Source organism: Lepidothrix coronata, unplaced genomic scaffold (genome assembly GCF_001604755.1).
Source record: "Lepidothrix coronata isolate B3197 unplaced genomic scaffold, Lepidothrix_coronata-1.0 Scaffold135, whole genome shotgun sequence".
NCBI classification, from domain to species: Eukaryota; Metazoa; Chordata; class Aves; order Passeriformes; family Pipridae; genus Lepidothrix; species Lepidothrix coronata.
In genome coordinates, this window is record NW_016690315.1 from 435,590 (window position 1) to 449,496 (window position 13,907).

At 40.7% G+C, this 13,907-nt stretch overlaps 2 protein-coding genes across 5 annotated transcripts in view; one reads left to right on the plus strand and one right to left on the minus strand.

The window, feature by feature from the left end:
• The window catches only part of KLHL15 (kelch like family member 15), a 27,840-nt gene extending 25,232 nt beyond the window's left edge, over positions 1-2,608 (minus strand). The window contains exons 1-3 of one of the 4 annotated variants that reach the window (XR_001876792.1): positions 2,400-2,462; positions 2,079-2,163; positions 836-1,791 (exon numbers count right to left, since the gene is read on the minus strand). The gene's annotated coding sequence lies outside the window, so the exon portion shown is untranslated. The other 3 variants (XM_017827137.1, XM_017827139.1, XM_017827138.1) reach the window with 3 other exon arrangements.
• Positions 2,609-3,011: 403 nt separating this feature from the next.
• Positions 3,012-13,907, plus strand: part of EIF2S3 (eukaryotic translation initiation factor 2 subunit gamma) — a 13,708-nt gene continuing 2,812 nt past the window's right edge. The window contains exons 1-11 of the mRNA XM_017827141.1: positions 3,012-3,107; positions 5,336-5,399; positions 5,848-5,975; positions 6,088-6,209; positions 7,171-7,265; positions 8,329-8,487; positions 9,681-9,815; positions 10,717-10,811; positions 11,727-11,871; positions 12,297-12,466; positions 13,395-13,567. Coding sequence (XP_017682630.1) covers positions 3,039-3,107; positions 5,336-5,399; positions 5,848-5,975; positions 6,088-6,209; positions 7,171-7,265; positions 8,329-8,487; positions 9,681-9,815; positions 10,717-10,811; positions 11,727-11,871; positions 12,297-12,466; positions 13,395-13,567 — 1,355 coding nt within the window. The 5' untranslated portion in view covers positions 3,012-3,038. The remainder of the gene's footprint in view (positions 3,108-5,335; positions 5,400-5,847; positions 5,976-6,087; positions 6,210-7,170; positions 7,266-8,328; positions 8,488-9,680; positions 9,816-10,716; positions 10,812-11,726; positions 11,872-12,296; positions 12,467-13,394; positions 13,568-13,907) is intronic.

Consider the following 13,907-nt stretch of genomic DNA (forward strand, 5'->3'; position numbering starts at 1 on the left):
AGGCATAAGATGATCTTCAGATCTCTCCTACACACTGCCACAGAAGAGGACCTCAAACCTAGCCACAAAAAAAAAAAAAAAAAAAAAAACCAAAAACCAAAAAAAAACCCCACCAACAAACCAAAACACAATAGCTTTGACATTTAAAACATCTCAACATTTAAAAGCACAAAAAAAAGTCCCCTTCTCTTTCACATTGGACAATTTGCTTCTAATGAAAAATCAAAATATGTTAATAATGCCTCAATTCTAGTCTCCTAAATAAAATTAAATTTAGGCCTCTGACAATGACCACTGGTATCAACATTACCTTAGCTAATATTAATTTACATAGAGATTTGGACTGACCCCTCTGATTTAGGCATTTACTAAGTAGTTACCACTGGCTAAAATGAGACTATTGCAATGAATAAAATTCTGGGCATAGGTTTTTGAGTTATATTAATACACTAGTTACCATTCAATTTGAATAATTTTAGACTTTATTTAATTAATACATATAGGTACAATGGACATATATTGTCATAATATCAACTCCTAGAAATGTTCTTACCTACTTTAGTTGGGGTTGTTCAGCCTGAAGAAGAGAAGGCTCTGGGGAAACCTTATAGCAGTTTGCAGCGCCTAAAGGAGGCCCATAAGAAGGCTGGGAAAGGGCCTTTTCACAAGGGGATGTAGTGACAGGACAAGGGGGAATGGCTTTAAACTGAAAGAGGGTAGGTTTAGATTGGATATTAAGAAGAAATTTTTTACTGTGAGGGTGGTGAGGCACTGGAACAGGTTGCCCAGAAAAGCTGTGGATGCCCCAGTGTTGAAGACCAGGTTGGATGGGGCTCTGAGCAACCTGGTCTAGTGGAAGCTGTTCCTGCCCATGGCAGGGGGATTGGAACTAGATGATCTTTAAGGTCCCTTCCAACCCAAACCATTCTGTTGTTCTACAGTAATTAGACATTTGCAGTCTTCAGACTTTTCTGGGTTTTCTTTATATTACAAATATCTCTAAATAAATGAATTAAAGTAACAAGACTACCTCAGAATATGTAAAATGTGCAATCGTACTGTTAAAATAGAAGCAACAGTTTGTGTATTTTTTTCATATTCCTGACAGGGTGTTTGGCAAAGATTAAATCCTTTCTAAAGGCTGATGCAAATGTGACAAAAGCTGTTTCCATAATTTTACACTGCACTGCATTACTGCATAATTTAAACAGCTAAGTACGTACAGAGTCTAGTGTTTTCAGTTCATTTTCATAAAAGAGTGATTATACATGCCTGGACGTCGAGGCAACTACAACCAAGTATTGCATCATGTTCCCACTACACTTCATGTATCTTGTTTTTCCCAGAAGTGAGATATTTTATACAAAATTGAAAACACAATGTGGCCTGAGGAAAGATTAGATATGAAAATTGATATTCCAGACCAACGTGCAACATGATTGGGTTGCAAGACAAATATACATTTTGTCACTGCCAACACCATTACAGATGCTGTAAGGCTTCTTAAGTGTTCCTAATCATTTATGCAGAACAAGAACACCTGCAATGTGTTCTCTGCATATATCCAGCAGAACTCACTCCGAACTCTTGTTCCAGGAAGGGACGGCAATAGCAGTATTTACAGAAGTGGGAGGTTACCAGCACTGTTAAACCAGGCACACCAGTTCCACACAGATTTCCATCATCGCATTTCAATCACGTGGTTGTCTGCTCCAAACCTGGGGTTTTTTTCACACAAGCAGTTGCCCGGGCAAAATCTGAGAACCAACATGTTTCCAGCAGACAAAACTCCTGTTGTTGGCACAATGCACACATATTTGACATAACTGGTTACTGGCACTGAAACCTGTATCCCTGATCACAGAGAAAATACTATTAGCCACATCTTCTATGCCTTAAAGAAGTTCCCATGAAGAAGTCAATTCAATTTCCCACAGGGAAGAGTAGGGAATTTGGCCTTTAATCTCCGCTGAACCTCTAAACTGGCTCTCATCACTGCATTGGGGATTTTATTCATTCAGTTTTTAAAGCATTTATGTCACACTCAACTCTGAACACAGCACGTGTGATTTTTTTACCTGTTTCATACAAAACATTCAGGCTGCTCGTATCTTGGGGCACAGTCTCATATCCAAGTGGTCTCCCAAATAATAAGTGCCCAGCCTATAAAAGAGAGTAACAAGAAAAAGGGCTGAAATTCAAAAAACATTATCAGGCTGATGGGCAGCAGAGATTACTAACACATAGATGTGACATGTCACTGTTCAGGCAGATCAGCCGATCAGACACCGACACATTTCATACACACAAGCACCGTGTCTCAGCTCCCCCCCCACGCGCCTTTCTGCATCGCACCCACCCGACACTCAAATAACCCCGCGCTGCCGGTGTACACGCACAGCAGACCGCAAACCCCGGGCGAACTTTCCGCCTCCGGTGCGTCTGTCCCCGGACCGGGTCCCGTCCCGAGCCCACGGTGCTGTTTCACGTACGCGCTGCACCAGCACGGGGTCCCCAGCCGGGCTATGCCGGCAGGCGCTCCCGCCTCGCAGGCTCCCGGCGCTCTGTCGCGGCTCTCCCGGGATGTCGGTCCCCGCACGCTCCCGGCGGCGGCCGAGGCCGAGCTGCGCGTGCCCGCCGCGCGCGCTCCCGGGGCCGCGCCGCAGGTCCCCCCCAAGCGCGCGCCCCCGTTACCCGCCGCTCGCGCACGCGCGCTCCCCGCCCCGCGCGCCGCCGCACGCGGCGCAGGCCCCCGCCGCAGGCCCCGGTTGCATCATCCGGCGCGAGGGCGGCCGCGGGGACCTTTCCCAGGGCTGCCCAGTGGCGCGCCTGAGCTGCTACCTCCCCGCGGCGGCTCCGGCCGTGTCCCCGCAGCACCGATCGCGGTCGTTTCCCCAGTCCAGTGCCCGTCCCCGGGCCGGCCGGTGCCGCCCTGCGGGCCAGAGGGCGCTGGGGGCTGCGGGGCGGCGGCGGAGGCGCAGAGCGGAGCCGGCGATCAGGCGACCGCACGGGACTCCTCACTTCCTGCTCGGGCCAAGATGGCGGGGGACGAGGCGGGAGTGACTCTGGGGCAGCCGCACCTCAGCCGGCAGGACCTGGGCACGCTGGTGAGACCCGCGGGGCGCCGGGGCGGCTGCCGGGGCTCGGCGGGGACAGCCGGGCCGCTCCGGATGGGTGGGGGGGGGTGCGGGCCGAGAGGTTCCGAGACGCCTGCCGGCCCCGCCGCGGCCGTGCCGCGCTGAGGGGGCGCGGGAGCCCGAGGGACAGCGCTCTGGGGCTGGGCCGAGGAGGCAGCACAGCGAGGCTGGGCCGAGGGGCAGAGCGGCGAGGCCGAGCCGGGGCGGCAGGCGCTGTCGGAGCGGCGGCGCTGGGAGCAGGTCGGGCCGGTCGCAGTGGGTGTGGGGCGCCCGGGTGAGGCGAGTGAGAGTCTCGGCGTCCCACTTGTGTGAGCAGACCTTTTATGTCTCACTGGTGGGTGCGCTTTTCCCCTTCTAAGGGCGGTCCTGTTCTGTGGTATTAAAGGCTCTTCTCTCTCCGAAGTAGAACCATCATTTGGTGCTGTGTGTCCCCAGCAGGCTCAAGGGATTGGCTGCCAACCCTGCCTTGGTTGTTTTGCCAAGCAAATTTTCTTGGTTATTAAGATCTACCAAGAAAATCAGTTCAAAAAATCAGAGCATCAGTTAGATTGGAAAACACCTCTGAGATCATCGAGTCCAGCCTGCGGTGATCTTGCCTGTTAAGTGTCTCTCCTGGTCTACCTCACTCATTACACCTCTGTGCTGACAAAACTACTCGAAAATCCTGTTGCTGCCCGCCCAGAACAGACTATTTGTGTGTACAGTAATAGTGTTCGATGTTCTCCGGGTTTGAGCACGGGAATTCTCTTTGTGCTATAGTGAGCGTGTTAGTTATCTCAGAAAGTTTCTTTGCTTCCTCTCATTGTTGACCATCCCATTTCCCAGTCGGAAAAGGCACGGATAGGACTAGCTAAGAAGTCAGCAGGAATTACCTTTACGGTCTCACCTGCCCCTTTTGGGCCCTTGAGTGCTTACAGCTGACTGCAGCTTATTGCTGAGCGTGGCCTTATACCAGTCTTGCCAAAAAAACTCTCCCTGCATGCACAATTGTACAGGAAGAGTTCTCCTGGTGGCAGAAATTGCATCACGCTGACATGCTTGTCCCCCGGCCACATGGTGCCATCTACAGGTCACGTTCCCATCGCAGGGCAGTGCTTTTCAGTTCGGTATACAACAAATACACATTTAATTGTGTCTTAAGCGTTCAAGACTTGGTTTGTATTGAACGTGAACATTTTATTCGTGTAAAACTTGAGAACAAAAGGAGTGAGCTTACATTGTTGCACAGATGTGTTTATTTGATCATTATGCATGTAACAGTGTGAACAATATGTGATTTAGTGTCCGTGTTATTTGTATCTTAGCAAAATATTTATGTCTTGTCGTGCACTGAGGACTCTTTTGCCATCCTGAATTGTTCTTTGAACTGAGCACCTCATCCATAAGAATTCAATGCAGGATGGAAAGTAGCTGTTAACAATTTCAAAAGTAGTACAGAGCAACAGTTCAGTGGATTTCAACACTTGTCCATTATTTGGACAAACAGCTTTAAAAAAACCCAAACCAACTCATCCAGAGTTATCTCTTTATCTACACAGAATGTATTTGTAAGTTTTTTACTGTGACTGTGGCTACCAGTAGGTTCACACAACAGACTATTTACAACAGCAGAACTTCTGTCTGGTACCTCAAGTTGCAATAACAGTATTTGAGGAAAAAATAGCCATTAAAAATCCATGATAATAATGAAGTCTCTGGACCTATGGACTCCAAAGTGATAGTTGTAATTATATATTGGCTGTAATGGGACCTTACACCAATTAAACAACTGTTTATTGACAAAGCTTTGTTTTTAAAACATCAGTGCAATTCATCATGTAACCCATTGAAAATTAACTTGAATTTGCCTGGTATGTGTCATTTAGGTTTGGGAGTATGTAAGGGTTTGGGGTTTTTTGTTGGAGGTTCTTTAGAGGTTTTTTGTTTTGTTTACCCCATCTGTAACACCCTGCAGCTGATACCGATTTACGGTCAGGGCTTTGGGTTGCAGCCTGTGCTGATTTACAGGCAGGACTTGGTTCGCTTTTTGTCTTATTTCACACACATAAAAGACTGGAATGCATATCTAGAATTATTTCAAGGAGCTTGCTTGGATTTTGCTGAATAGAACTATTGGATAATTTTTTAAGGAAATACACATAATACTTTCTAAACACTTATATACAAGATGAATAAATTCTAAAATCTCCCTTATACAGGATGTGACCAAGTTGACGCCTCTTTCACCAGAAGTCATCAGCAGACAAGCAACAATTAATATAGGTAAAAACAAACTTATAAAAAACAGGGGTGCATTAACGTGACTCTTTTTGGTCCTCCTGCAGTAGCGGATGGTGCCTATATGGCAACACCTTAAAGGTTCTTACTGAAACAGTTACATAGTAGTTTTAGAGACATGTCAAACTGTTTTGACTTGAAAAGCACCCATTTTATTTCAGGAACACAGTTGAATGGAGTGGGAGCAAAGTTTATTTTACCTTGAAATTGAGCATTGAAATGAGTTTCATAAAAATGCAAGGTCTGTCCATTGGGAGCTCAATTTTTTTGTTTGTTTAAAACCAAAATGATGACAAACCGTGTATGTGCATGTGATGGGGGCTCTGGACTTACCTGCCGTGAAGAATTTGGCGTAATTGTGTGTTGATAATAATGGAACATTGCACAAAACTAAACAATGGTTTATTGACAAACATTTCCTTTTAAAACACAGGTACAATTGGTCATGTAGCCCATGGAAAGTCGACAGTAGTCAAAGCTATATCTGGAGTTCATACTGTCAGATTTAAAAATGAACTGGAAAGAAATATCACAATCAAGCTGGGTTATGCTAATGCAAAGGTGAGTCATTACTGCAGCAAACACATTACAGATGTATTTCAGGGTGGATGTGAGCTTACAGGTAACTAACCCTTGAGGAATTAAACTTTTTTCCAATTCTAAAACATCACAGATTTACAAGCTGGATGACCCAAGCTGTTCTCGACCAGAGTGTTACCGATCCTGTGGAAGTAGCACCCCAGATGAGTTCCCTACAGATATTCCTGGCACCAAAGGGAACTTCAAGCTAGTCAGGTAACAACTGTAAATGACTGGAATAAATTGTCTTTACTTCCCTTTGCATAACTGAGAACAGTCAGGATTGGGCTGTGAGCTGAAATGGGTTGTTATGGCACATTCTGAGGTGGGGGCACCCCTGATCTAAGGTGTTGTCTAAGCTGCCTTGGGTGATACAAGAAGATTCTTAATTCATGCTTATGATAAAATACACGAAGTGCTTACTGAGATGAACTGTGGCAGGCAGGCAGCCATTGCAAAACTACAGGTTAAAAGCTCTGTGTTCTTTATCCCACTGATTTTCTGCTTGTAGTAGATATTTAACATTGTCAGCAAAGAAGCAAATTAGTCCCTTGGTTTTTGGTGGCATGCTACTAGGAAACAAGAATTCTTCACTGGATAGGTTCAGGAAGGAACATAGCAAATCAACTATTATGGTCTGCACAATAAAATCGTAAGGTTGGAAATGTAACATTGTCTCTGTAGATAAATCTTCGAAGTGAAGTGCAGTTATAAAGCATGTAACTAAAGATGCATGATTTCTTAAAATTGGAGAATGGGAGATGTCTTTTAAAAGAGATAAGGGAAATCCCATGTGGTGTGTTTGTTGGGTTTTGGGTGGGTGGTGGTAGGTTGGGTTGGTTTTGTTTTTTTTATTCTGGTGCATTTAACTCTAGTCTAATTTACAGGTAAATTGTTGAAATATTAAAGCAGTACCTAATATGGATATATGGTATTAAATCTTAAAAACTCAGAAAAAGTATTCAGTAGCCATTCAGTAGTCTTTGTGTTCTAACTTTTAGGACTTCCTTGAAAATACTTTTAAGGTATTGCTTCTCAGCATCTGTCTCAAAATGTTTATCTGTCTGTTTTAAGGATGCTTTTAACTTCTGTGTCTGCCTATTCACTCACATAAATCAGTCAGAGGAACCGTTGGTAATTGGCTTTTGGACTTCTTTTTCACCTTCTCCTACAACAGGCATGTCTCTTTTGTGGATTGTCCTGGCCATGATATTTTGATGGCTACAATGTTGAACGGTGCAGCAGTAATGGATGCAGCTTTACTGTTGATAGGTAACAATTGCTACACAAAAGCAGAGCTCTGGTTTTTAGTATCATGAAGCAACTTTATATGGGCTTTAAAATCTGTTGGGATGTGGTGAGCAGTTAAGTGAATGCAGTTGGGATGTGTTAAAGAAAATAAAGTGATGCTACAAAGACAATGTACTTTAGCAAACTGGGTTGTTTTAAACTAGTCTGGTAGCTGGCCCCATGGGAAGATTAGTTAGGTAAGATGAAACCTTGAGTATAGTACAGTAAAATTTATATCTTTTTATGGAGATAGATTAGCTGGAAGTACATTTTGAGTTTCTCTGTAGGTTCAATTTCCTTGAAATATGTATGTAGTCTTTGCTATCCAGGAGAGTCCACAAACAACAGTAGAAACAGTAAACCCAGAGGAATACAGGCAAAATTAAGGTACAGGAGATGTAAGTTGATTCAGACAATTTTAGCTCTGATTTTTGTATGTCTTTAGAACATTAGTCATTTCTTCCGCCTCTTTAGCTCTAGAAAGCGTGATAGACCAAACTTAAGTGAGATTAACCACCATTATGGCACATCAGGCCAAAGCTGGCTGAAATCCAAACCATACTGATGGCAACCCTATTCACATAGTTGATCTAATTATTGTATTACAGAGTTTGGGGATCTTGGCATTTTTATGGCTTTACTGATAAGGAAGTTGTAAGATTTTTCTTAAAATGTGAATTGTCTGTTATGCTACAGTCAGTACTGAGATGTCTGAAGAGCCGAAGGATGGAGTAAGTCAAGTAGACACAAGTTAGCCTGTTAATATCTTTGGAAACTGTAGATGGGTGTTTCTTCTGGGAGCAAGTGGAACGAGGGAACCACTCTGGCAACCTCTCACCTGTCATACATTGTGCCGATGGTACAACCAGCAGTTATGGGGGAGAATAGGTGCTTATTGACTTGGTTGCTTCACATGTAGCTTACTGAGAGACAACTGTCTTGTTTGTTTGTTTTTATAAAGATGCAGTAGAAAGTAGATGTCCTAACTGTAGAAGCTTTTTCTATCTTTATAGTTTCTATATTGCAGTCACTTCTCTTCTTTCAGCTGGTAATGAGTCATGCCCTCAACCTCAGACCTCAGAACATCTAGCTGCTATAGAAATCATGAAACTGAAGCACATTTTGATTCTACAGAATAAGATTGATTTGGTGAAGGAGAGCCAGGCTAAAGAACAGTATGAGCAGATCCTTGCATTTGTACAAGGTAAGTTTTCAAGAGCAGAAATCCAGTCAGTGGTTGAAATTCATTGTTGAGACATGGATACAGTGGGTTTTCTATGCTTATAGAAAAGCTTCTCTTAGATAATGCTGATGTACATAATCTGTTAATATGGAAACTAGACCACTGGAGTTGTGCTTCTCACCCATTTCAGACTGATTAAGTACAAGAGTGGTAATGCTGTTGGTCAGAGCTCTTGATGTAAAACCAATAGCAATGGCTCTTATCTAGTAGCTTTCACTGCATTTGTGGTTTCTTCTTGGCTTGTTTCTTTGGTAGAGATTTTACTGTAATTTTAGTGCAGCACAGGAAAGAAGGAAGCAATACTTGCTAGAGGCACCTTGTAGGTGTAGATGTGTTAATTTCTTTTATCTAATCACAAAAGATTGGTCTTTCATCTGTCTCTGTAAATCCAGTTTGGGCAGTGTTATCCTACTCTGTAAAGTTCTGCTGAAGTTCAGTGCTCTGGGTTTCATCTTTTCTGGGAACTTCCACTGCTTTCCATTTATCTGCATTAGCTGAGGTATGTGACAAGCTGCAAAACTGGATTGTCACCCTCAGAAGTAGCCAATGGCTCTTTCTTCTTTTGTAATTCATAATTGTTTCCTTGCAAAAACTGTTCATAACAGCTCTGTCAGATGGCTTGATGTGTAAATTCGGAGTTTGAGAACTGAAGTTAGCACAAGAAACACAGATATAATTAAAACTAGTAATAATTTAACAAACCTGGAAAACTAAATGCATCCTTTCATAAAATTAGGATTTTTCTAAAATACATACTTGCGTTGCAAAACTGGGAAAACATAGATCATTAAATTGACAGGAAACTTAGTTTGTCAGAATGAAATCTGACTGTAACATGAGTACAGATGTGTCAAACACTGAGATATCAAATCTCTCTGAGGAAATCTTAAGAATATTTCTGATCACAATGTAGGAAGTGAATTTTCCCCTAGAGTGGAAAATTATCTTGCACAGTGTTCAGAGTGCCTTGAAAAGGTGTGGCTAGTTTGAGTTAAAACATTGAAGGGAAGGATAAATGCTTTGATACTGCTTTGGGAAATACACACAAAACACAGCATGAAATTCACTGGTGTTTTTAACAATCACAAATCGTTTGGTTGTGTTGCTGTAAATACTCTTCTTAAAGCTTGATGTTGAACTTGATTTTGTTTTAGGTACAGTTGCAGAAGGGGCTCCAATAATTCCAATCTCAGCACAGTTGAAATACAACATTGAGGTAGTTTGTGAGTACATAGTGAAGAAAATCCCAGTCCCTTTGCGAGACTTCACATCTGAACCAAGGCTTATTGGTATGTAAATGCTCAGGTCTGGGCCTTTGTGGCCAACCATTGACTGAAGGTGTCTACACTTAGAATGTCATCTTGCTGAGTGCCCTAAAAAGAGGTGGATTCTAAAAGAGTATTTAGGGCACTCTTATTTTAAAACTTGCATACTTTCTGGAAGCTGTATTGTTTGTTCTCTTAATTGCTGTTGGTTTTGTGTGTATTCTGTGCATATGACAGCACTAAAATGCAATAGAGATGAGAAATTTATATCTTAAAAACATTCCTTTCATTGTTATGAATTTAATTTTGATTTTAAAAGTACAGAAAAACTGATGAATTTGATAATTAAATTATTTCCATGAAAATCTTATAGATAGGTTGGTCAGATTTTTTGTGTTAGTCTCTTATTCCCTGGATATAATTGTCAAAGTCTCAGTTCTTTTCCAGCGTCTTAGGAAATTCAGTTCCACTACAATGAATTAATTTGTCTTTTTTTCCAAATAAACTATAGGAGTCCTACAAAACATACTTAGAATGCTTAAAAATTGACCACGTTAAATCAAGGTCACAGTATTCACTATGACTACATTGAATGAAGGTTCTGGTATTCACAATTGGCATTGTGAATATTGCAGGGGTTTTGTAATACAGTTGATCATTACTTTCTTTTTTAGATACTGATGGTTAAGTTGCTTTCTGCTAGGCAAACAAAAATTTATGTATATGAGCAGCTTAAATGGTTTTGAGAACAAAATCAACTGTATATCTAAAAATTGGGAATAAAATGTTCGTCATTACACATATTTATGAATATTACAATTGTATACTTTCATAAGAATAGAGAAGCAATCAGAGTTGCTAAAGAAAGACACTATTTAAAAATCTGATATTAAAAATAAATCTGGTCATGGTCTATTCTTTTCAGTAATTAGATCTTTCGATGTCAACAAGCCTGGCTGTGAAGTTGATGACCTTAAGGGAGGAGTAGCTGGTGGCAGTATTCTAAAGGGTGTCTTAAAGGTAACCTTTTCTCTTTCTTGACTGGAGATTTTTAATTACAATAATGAGTAGAGTTTTTCCATGCTTAGTACAAAATGAATCTATATAATGAATTTGGTTTTTAAAACTCAAATACAGTCAGGTGGCACTTATCCTTCCTGTCTGTACCTCATTTTTACTTTCAAGTTTTAAGATACCAGAACAAGAAGCACTTGTTTTAATTTTTTAAATATATTTTTGTTATTGTAATCTAACCTGTTGCTAATAACTATACTGATTTAATCACTTACAAAATTGAAGGAGCTATTTTTTTTTCCTGTCCTACCACTTTTACTTGATCAATTATTGCAGGGCAGAAAAGAGCAAAAGAACTTCACAAGTACCTTAGGAATATGTGTGGGTTCTCACAGGTCTCACTTCCCCACCTAAGTATTCTGTATATTTTAATTTTTTTATTTTGCTTGCTTTCCATCAATAGATGGAAATTTTAAAAGTTGCTCTTCTAGGCTGGAGGGCAGACTGCATCTTCGAATGTTTATACAGCTTGTGTTTTCTTTGTTTTGCAGTGTATTGATGCTGATCAGTTACATTGAGTGAATTAACTCAATGTTTCTCAGAGATGAAATATTTCTAAATTAAATACAGTGTTTAAAAATTTAACTAAAATTTATATGTTGGAATTATTGCAGATAAAGATTCTTTCCTAAAGCAATTTTACAAATTGTATTGAAAAGAAAATCAGTTGTTACATTGGCTGTAAGTATTGTTCAATTTGCAGTTAACAGTGCAACAGAAATCCTAGGAGTTCTACAGTAGCCCACAGCGAAGGACTTGTATAAAAAATAGATCTGGGGATATGTAAGTTTTATCTGTGACTAGTTAGTTTTGTGCTCCTGTGAAACAGCCAGTTAATCCCTTTTTCACATTTGTAATTAGGTGGGCCAGGAAATTGAGGTGCGGCCTGGTATTGTATCCAAGGACAGTGAAGGGAAACTCATGTGCAAACCAATCTTTTCCAAAATTGTGTCACTCTTTGCTGAACACAATGATCTACAATATGCTGCTCCAGGAGGTCTTATAGGTAAGAATATTATCTTATTAAAAGATTTATTCCTTCATGCTTATTGAAAACACTTGATTTCATTCAGCAATGAATTTCAGTTAATCAACAAAGATACTATGAGCAATTTTAAATAATTCATATAGAGAGAGATAGGGCTGGTGTGAAAATTGGATATTTAAACTATAAATAATTTCCTGAATGTCACTGGCCAATGCAGATCGATTTGCACTGTTAGTTGTACTGGCTTTAACGGTAGAATATTTCTTCATCTGTTTAGACAGAGCTCACAGTCTTGCTGACATTCTGAAAATGCTGTCCAGGTAATAGGGAATTCCCAGTACATTTTCAGTTTGCTGTTTTTAGATCTCCTTCAAACATTTTAATACATAAAAGTGACAGCTACCTTGCAGTTACTCCTTGTGCCTTTCCTTGTTGCGTTGCAGGTGTTGGCACTAAGATTGACCCAACTCTGTGCCGAGCTGACCGAATGGTAGGCCAAGTGCTTGGTGCAGTTGGGGCACTGCCAGAAATATTTACAGAGCTAGAAATTTCCTATTTCTTGCTGAGGCGACTATTAGGGGTGCGCACTGAAGGAGACAAGAAAGCTGCAAAGGTCTGTACCCCTTCTTTTGTTCTTCCTGATTTTGCTGCTTGTGCTAAGTTTCGTTACTGAATACATTTCTTTCATCTTGTATAGCAGTTTTGTCTCCCCTTTGATATAAGCTTGTCACTAAACTAATCTGCTTCTTTATTACAAGAATGCTTTTCAGAGGAGTAGGAATTCATATCAGAGTAATTTAAAGTAGCATAAAGTATTTATGTGTCTAAATGTTCTTCTAAACATACTACTATTTGCTATCACCCTATTCATTTGTGCAATACACATAAGTGATCTACTTCCTACTTACATGCTTTTTGTAGATTTTCTCTCTGAAGAACTTTTTAAAGCTAAGTATTTTTGAAATACTGCAGTTGAAAAGAAACTGAACTTGAGGCACAGCACAGACTTCTGTTATATGATCCGTTTTACACAAATCAACTAAAAGGTCATAGTTTCCCCAGTTAGCATTTAAATCTATAAACTGCCTCATGCCACAGTAAGTGGTTCAGTGCTGCCTTATCCTGTGAAATGAATCATTTTTGATAATTTTTTTGTATGTAGGCATAAGGTAAGTGAGAATATACAAACTAATTAAAAGAATGGTATAACATCACAGTTTGTAGCAATGTCTGTGACTGTTTGTGCTTTTAATACAGTATGTGCAATCATCAGTATATTTTATAGAAAATATAGAGAAATCCCAAGAGAATACATCATACCAAGAACCCAAAGAACTACATCATTATGTATTTGTCCTTTTGCATATAAATCTTTATGCACTGACAGTGCTGTGCATGGTTTGTGTGTGTGTATATTTACAGTATTTCTCAGCTATACCTTTTTTTGTGGCAAGGAGGTAACAGAAGATGCTCGAGACTGTCTGTGGTATTTTTTTTAGTACTAAAGCTTATGTTTCAGAGTTTTGTGTGTCTGTCTTCAGGTGCAAAAATTATCGAAGAATGAAGTTTTAATGGTAAACATAGGATCCTTATCTACTGGAGGGAGAGTCAGTGCAGTAAAGGCTGATTTGGGGAAGATTGTGCTAACTAACCCTGTATGCACAGAAGTGGGAGAAAAAATTGCCCTGAGTCGAAGAGTTGAGAAACACTGGCGGTAAGTTGGTGCTAAATTGGTAGAGTACCTGGTTGCTATATTGTTAACAAAAAAATACATGGATCTGGTTTTCTTCTGGAATAGGTAAGTGCATGTCTGTTTTAAAAATTCCTCTGGATTCTCCTAACATATTGGCACCATTATCGTGGAATGCTTCCTTTCATTGCTGGCCTCTTTTTTTTAAACAAACATTATGACTGGGTGGGTACATATTAGTTAACAGACAAGGAAACACCTCAGGGTCCTGGTTTGTTGCCAAAACTGCCATGCTGTGAATTGAGCTCACAGCAGGCAATCTTGGCAGAGGGAGTTGAAAGTTCTAATAATGCTAAGCCAAAGC